Here is a 7617-nt window from a genome sequence, read left to right on the forward strand (position 1 = left end):
TCCATCCATCCATCCATCCATCCATCCATCCATCCATCTATCCTAGCATATCTATCTATCCTAGTATATCCATCCATCCATCCATCCATCCATCCATCCATCCATCCATCCATCCTAGCATATCTGTCTGTCTATCTATCTATCCTAGCATATCTATCTATCCAAGCATATCCATCATCCACCCACCCACCCACCTACCTACCTACCTATCTATCTATGTAAATTTCTACTACAGGTGTGTCTGTCTATCTATCTATCTATCTATCTATCTATCTATCTATCTATCTATCTATCTATCTATCTATGTAAATCTCTACTACAGGTCTATCTATCTATCTATCTATCTATCTATCATCTATCTATCTATCTATCTATCTATCTATCTATCTATCTATCTATCTATGTAAATTTCTACTACAGGTGTGGAAGCGACGCAGTCTTTCTGTGGGGGGGGGGTAACTTTCTGTTTCAACAGGGTGTCCTCTGACTTTTTAATCTCCCTTTAAGGAAAGAATTCGAGAACCGGGGCCCATCGAAAGCTGCGCTGCAAAAACCTTACACCTCCGCGGCCCCTAGCAGTATCCGGCGAGGGAGGGGGAAATTTGATTAAAACCGACAGCCAAGACCGGGTAAAAAAACACCCCACTTTCCTGCCCACCTAGGAGGAACCGTGATTCACGTTGCCCACGGCAGAAACAGACCGCGGCGTTCTTCCTGCCTTCATCCGGCGCTCAGGGACCTCTCTCTCCCCCCCCGCCAACCTGTCCATCCTCCAGGCCAGGGGGCTGGGAATCAGGTGCAACCTCGGTCGCCAAGTCCCATTCCGGGAAGAGCAAAAAAAAAAAAAAAGGGAAAAGAAAAGGGAAAAAAAGAAAAGGAAAAAAAAAAAAGGGGGGGGAGCCGCGCATTGAACCCCCCCCCTTGAACGGAGGCGCCCCCCCCACCCCGCTTGCAGCAAAACCTGCCCGGGCACGTGAGCTCTGGGGAGAGGCGGGGCCAGGAGTGGGGCGGGGGGCGGCGGAGAGCCGGAGCGTGGCGGCGTAGACCCTTATTGGTTGCACGGCGCAGGAAAGGGGCGGGGCGGAACTTTTCCCGGGAAACCGGTGGGCGGGGGGGGGAAGAGGAGGAGGAGGAGGAGGCGGAGCCAAGGGAAAGAGGAGAAAAAGGTGTCGGAGAGGCGAGGCTGGCCGTAGTCGGCGACTCGCGGGGCGCTGCTTGGGCTTCTCCTGCTTGAGCGAGGGGGCTGGACTAGAAGACCTCCAGGGTCCCTTTTCCAGCTCGGTTCGGATTCTCGCGTTCCCTGCAGCTCTGGTCGCCTTTCCCGCCAGCAGCAGCAGCTGCGATGCGCCTGATCCAGAACATGGGGACCATCGCCGAGTATCCCCAGGCGGAGAGCGCCAGCAGCGGAGACGGCTGCGCCTCCGGGCGCCCCCGGCTCATCAAGATCGCTGTGGTGGGCGCCAGCGGGGTGGGCAAGACCGGTGAGTGTTATTGGGGGGACGGGAGAGGAGGGGGCGCTGGCTGGAGGAGGAGCCCCCTCCCCATTTTTAAAATTTATTTTATTTTATTTTGCTTTTGCGGAATTGGAAGCCTCGTCCTGCCGGCTTGACCCAAAAGGCGGTGCCTCCTCGTGCAGAAAACGCCTTTTTTATTTTTTTTATTTTTTATTTTATTGAAAGTTTTATAAAATTTTACAATAGAAATCCCCCCTCCCCCCAAACCCAACCCTCCATCCCTCCCCCTCCCTTCCCAGAGCCAATCACAGGATTAAGAATAAAATAATCATGATCTAACTAACATTAATCCGCTATTAATCTAGCAAATCTATAACTTCCTTGAACTCTCTTTTAAAACAAATATACAGTTGTTGAATACCGTCCAATTGACATAATTATAAATAACATCGAAAATGCATTCAAAAACCAAATGGTATTTTTTTTGTACCATATTTCAACTCAATATAATCTGATCCATCTTCTCCAAACCAATATATATCTTTCTTTTCGAAGTTCAAAGGGAGCAAACCGACACTCCGGCTTTGTATTTGATTTCCCCCCCCCCCAAAAAAAATGGGGAGCTGCGGAATGTAGTAATTTGAATTAATATATATTTTTTATATATATATATAAAATTTTTATTAATTTTTATAGTTGAACAACAAATAACAATATGATGCATTTACATACACAAGCAAAAAAAATAAAAAAAAAAATCTTACTCGATACATTTTTGAAGATGCTCGGCAGCCCCCCGCCTTGCCTCCACCCTCATTCACTTTCCTCTCCTTCCTCCGCCTGGACCCACAACCTCTCCTCCTTCCTCCTTTAATATTAATTCAGTAATTTGAATTAATATTAAACCGAAGAGGACAGCTCTCGCATCTTACTTGTGTTCTTCCCGCACGCGCACGGATTTGGGATGCGGAAAGAAAAAAAAAATGACATTTATCCCCTCTTGGCATGATATTGAGCCACACACATACACACACCCAGCACAAAAGGATGATAGGTTCGTATCTATTGAGAGTTGTCATTAAGGCTGATTCCCACTGGATTTTTAAGAGTAGGCATCCCAGTCATCTTAAGCCTAAAGGTTTAAGGAGACAAAAAGCTAGGAAAAAAAAACTAGGAATTTAGATTTACCTGAACTTTCACACCTCTCTAATTATCCTACAGCCAGTTGCCCTGGTTCCCCGGAGTTTTTCCTTGAAGGACTAAATTCCTATGGATTGCTCTATCCGTTGCTGATCTGCTATCTGCCTGTGTGTGTGTGTGTGTGTGTGTGTGCGTGCATGGGAAGGGGGGCACCAGACCATGCACACACCAGACCAGTGGTTTTAATAAGCCTTAAAATAGTGATGGCTTTTTCTCTCCTCTTGATAAATGACATCTTTTTTTTTTTTGGTTAATTACAGCCCTGGTTGTGAGGTTTCTCACAAAGAGATTCATTGGAGACTATGAACGTAATGCAGGTAAGAAAGAGTCTGAAATATTAAGCTTTTCCCCAACAGTCTTGTCAAACCGTGGATGTTCATCCTTGGAAAGAAATGGGGTGAGGTGGGGGGCATTCATCATTATAGCAAGAGGACAAAGATTTTTGTCCTTACTTTGCACTAGTCCAGTGATGGCGAACCTTTTAGTTGCCTGCATATTCTGTGCAAGATGTGACCGCTAATTTATAGCATCCTTTCAAGACAACATATTGTTGCCCACATCATATCATCAGCTAGGAGTCCTAATGCAGTGTAGTGGCACATACTGAGGCTTTATAGCATTGTACAACTTTACAAAAAGTGGAAACGTGAACCCTGAGTAAAAAGTTACCTTTGGGAAATACAACAAACAGTAGTCAGTAGTTGTATTCGTTTATTCTTTGAGAAAATCCCAAAGCCTTTTATATCTTAAACATAATATTTATTCTCACGTACCAGTCAGTTTGTGCTTGTAATCTCCACCAGATTAGCCTAGGACAGTGATGGCGAACCTTTTAGAGACCGGGTGCCCAAACTGCAACCCAAAACCCACTTATGCATCCGCGAGGGTCGGGTGGGCGTGGCCCATTGGGTGGGCGTGGCTGCGGTGGTAACGGCAGACTGGGTGGGACTAAAAAGTTCAATCAATCAATTCCAACTTTGCAAGATCTTTTTTTTTCCTGCGAGAAGTTGAAATTGACTGATTGATTGAACCTTTTTTTTTTTTTTTTCACACGGCGGCGGAGGCGTAAAGCGAAAAGGTTTTATAAAACCCAGGACTGGGGCGAGCGCGCGTGCCCACAGAGAGGGCTCTGAGTGCCGCCTCTGGCACCCGTGCCATAGGTTCGCCACCACTGCACTAGTCATTGATCATCTGCTTTTTGGGGGGGGGGGGAGAAAAAGCATTCTGGGGCTTACTTCAACTCAAGCTGGGATTCCAGATCCCGTTCACTCTTTTGACTTCTGACATCTTTTCCTTGGCTTCTGCCACCCACATACATCAGCGTAAATGAAATGCATTCCAAATTAAAAGATGTGGCTTTAAGCCCCATCAGTTAGTTCCGCTCCTCTCTTTATGTGTAATCAAGGTATTTATGTAAAATAGGCTTTGGACTGAACTTTAAAGGGCTTTTGTTATTCTCCTGAAAAGGCAGACAAGCAAGGGCAGCCCTTCTGAGGAATTGCAGCAAAGTAAATGAGGGCAGGTGTGGGGGGGGGAGAGGAAGCCTCTCTAAGGCAGATTAAAATGAATGGGGGGGGGGGAAGCAGCTTTTTCAATAGATGACAGAGGCGGGAACAATATTTCTGATGCAATCTCAAATTCAGTTTCAGCTACCATTATTGTATAGCTAGCTTCACCTCTGGAAATACAGATTAATTAGCCTACATGGGTATCCAGAAGATGTGGTCAGGGATATCAAAAGTATTGGCCTCAACTGGGTGATTGAAACTCTGCTGGCAAAACAGGTGGAGCTTCTGTTATACTCCTGCGGCCTCCACCTTGACTTTTGATCACGCCCTGTGGATGCCGCTGGTAGCTTTCATTCAAGTGATGCACACTGGTTTATCCCACAAATATTAGATCCAGTAGTGCCAGCAAGCTAAAAATACTAAAAACCAGAGAAACGGAGCAATTTGCAGCAAAATGAGTTTGTGTTGGAGCAAATCTCATCACTGGGTTTCCACTGCAGAGTGCTAAAAAGCAGAGATGTGATTTTTCCATACTTTCTGGTAAATAACACAACAATGTTAACTTAACTGAAACATCTAAAAATCTGACCCAGTCCAAAGTTTTGCCAAAATGCTGCAAAAACCTGAGATGTGTCCACGTGTAGGGTACATGGCAACCTCGTCTTGAGCAGCAATTATTTATTCTTGTGGAAGAAAACGTAAACACATTTAATTTTCCTGGTACAGTGTAATTGTTCTGTACATTTCCTGTTAACTACAAAGTGTGCTGTTGTCCTATACCAGTGTTTTTTCAACCTTGGCAACCCAGAAAGTTGGGGTTTTCTGGAAGTTGAAGTCTACGTGTCTTAAAGTTGTCAAGATTGAGAAACACTGCCCTGTACAAAAGGGCCAGACAGCTAATAAATTCTTTTGCACCTGGCTTTAGTAGTAACTTTATACATAAAGTTAGTTTTATAAGCAAGCATGTGTAAGTCATCCGACGTCAGCTAATTTTATGAGTGCTTCTATTGTTTGTTTACCTCTCCATAGCTATTTATTCGTTTAGGCTGCCATCTTATACATACTCACCTGCAATTTAGTCCCACCGAATGGCTACATAAGATGCCTAGGATTATGCTAATTACTTTCTGTGATGGAAGCATATGTCTAATAAAGTTAGGATGGTTTTCCCACCCCAATTTCAAAGTATGACGTGTCAATTCTAATTCAATGTCATTTTTTTTTTTAAAGAAGTGTTTTTAATTTTGTAAATCCTTTCTTAAAATTCCATCTTTACTTCTGTTTCTGTTGCCAGGTAATCTGTACAGCAGACAGATTGAAATTGATGGAGAGCTGTTTGCAATTCAAGTGCAAGATACACCTGGAGTACAGGTGAGTGGTTGCCTTGGCATTCCATAATTTAAAAGGGAGCCTCATTGTTGCTCAGCTTCAAGAATAGAGTTGAAGATGTTTGCTGAGAAGTAGGCCGACTTTAGGCAGTGGAGACTGTAAACAGTCAACGCCTGATAAATGGACTGTATATAGTCTCCTGACAGTAAAAAGAAAACAACCCATTTCAATTCAACTTTTGCCCACTTGAAAACACAGCGCTCGTTTAAGGAGGCAATCTTTCTAAATAAAACCAGAAATGCTGCTAAGGGGATAAAGAGCTGTTTCTTGGAAAACTAAGAAACGTTTTTTTTTCTTTTTGCTTCCCTAGAAATATTTTCATATTTTACGGCTGCGGGCCCAATCAAGTGCCATTTAATAAACACATAATTGAAGCAACTCACGGCACCAGCAGCTGTACTCATTAAAATTGCTTTGGAGTGGATTTTGTAATATGGAAAGTTTAAATGGATAGACATGTGTAAGGTCAAAATCTGCCTTTTTGAACTGGGCAAGCCTCCAACTCTAAATGTCTGCAGCTCATACCTTTGTTCGCCTCCCCCTCCATTCCCCACTGGCTGTCTAGCCAGTTAATTTCCCATTCTTTGGCACCACAAATTATTTTACTTTACGGAAAGTGACGCGGGTCAGTTTTCTACTTGAGTGCAGCAAACTTCAGAATAACCCAGTTTAACCTGGGTTTTTGCTTGTTTAAGCAACAGGAAGGAGAGAGGAGAATAAACTTTGGGGAGGGGAGAATAACAAACCGGGACAGTGTTAACTCGTATATGTAACATGGAAGAGAGAGACTGTATCTGAAAGACCTGTAGCTTTCATTTCGACCTTTGCAGCCAAATAATTTCTTATCCCCCTCCTTTTTTAAAAAAAACAGATGCACAGACACAGCCTGGATTGTAATGAACAGCTGAACAAGTGCCTTCGCTGGGCGGATGCAGTTGTAATCGTCTTTTCGATTACCGATCACAAAAGTTATGAACTCCTTGGCCACGTCCACCAGCACATACGGCAGGTGCATCCCGGAAATCGCGTGCCCGTCGTTATTGTAGCCAACAAAGCCGATCTGCTCCATGTTAAAGAAGTAGAACCACAGCACGGACTTCAGCTGGCCGGCCTGCTGGGCTGTAATTTCTACGAAGTGTCTGTCAGTGAGAACTACAAAGAGGTATTCTGTGCCTTCCACAGCTTGTGCAAAGAAGTCAGCAAGCGGCAAGCCACGGGCACCCCAGAGAAACGGAGGGGTTCTCTCATCCCGAGGCCCAAGTCGCCCAACATGCAAGACCTGAAGAGAAGGTTTAAGCAAGCTCTGTCAGCCAAAGTGAGGACCGTTACGTCTGTCTGAAAGGTTGAACTGGGTGGATGAAGGGTCTTCATGCCTCCTCAGCGGCCATTAGGTCCAATTCTGGTACATTTTGCTGGCAGCAGGGCAACCGAGCAAGGTCAAAGAGAGGGAAAGTGTATGTGTGCAGGCGATTATTGGACTAATGAGTATCAAGCATTGCGTAAAGGAGGAACTTCACCAAAACTTGAATAAGTTCCTAAAGAAGGGACACACTGCATACTTTTACGCCGAAAGCAGGATATTTGAATGCATTCAGAACATTGCCTATTCTGTGACGGAGTTAGGATAGCTTACTATTTGCTATCCTGTTACTTTAATTGTAGAAAGAAGATGGAGGGGGGGAATACTCAGAATGCCATCTTCTTTAATTGGAAACAGAGATCCTTATGCTATTGAATTAGGGCTGGTTTCTTTTATAAATCTCACTAGAGGTTTTGATTATTATTATTTTTTTTACTCCAGTTCACGAGGTACAAGTATCTCTGTTCCAACAGAGCAGTAACAATCTTTGGTGTAAAACGTCTTGGGCATTATTAAGGGATTATATTTGATTGTGAGGAGACATACTGTGCTACGAATGCTTAGTGTAATTTTTACAACTCTTGTTATATTCTCAACATTTTAAGATATTCTGAAGATTGCCGGTCATCTGGTGCGACGTTGAATTTATTTTCAGATAAATCCAAATTAACGGATCTAAATATGGGTTGAAATTCACACTGTTTCG

At 44.0% G+C, this 7617-nt stretch overlaps 1 protein-coding gene across 1 annotated transcript; it reads left to right on the plus strand.

Annotated features, from left to right (window-relative positions):
• The first annotated feature begins 1342 nt into the window (after window positions 1-1342).
• Window positions 1343-6959, plus strand: RASL11B (RAS like family 11 member B). The gene is made up of 4 exons (XM_015825046.1): window positions 1343-1481; window positions 2915-2971; window positions 5457-5533; window positions 6423-6959. Exons 1-4 carry the CDS (start codon window positions 1343-1345, stop codon window positions 6888-6890), a joined length of 741 nt encoding a protein of 246 aa, XP_015680532.1. The 3' UTR covers window positions 6891-6959.
• Window positions 6960-7617: the final 658 nt, after the last annotated feature.

The sequence above is a fragment of the Protobothrops mucrosquamatus genome, unplaced genomic scaffold (assembly GCF_001527695.2).
Source record: "Protobothrops mucrosquamatus isolate PMUCROS unplaced genomic scaffold, P.Mucros_1.0 scaffold2458, whole genome shotgun sequence".
NCBI lineage: Eukaryota > Metazoa > Chordata > Lepidosauria > Squamata > Viperidae > Protobothrops > Protobothrops mucrosquamatus.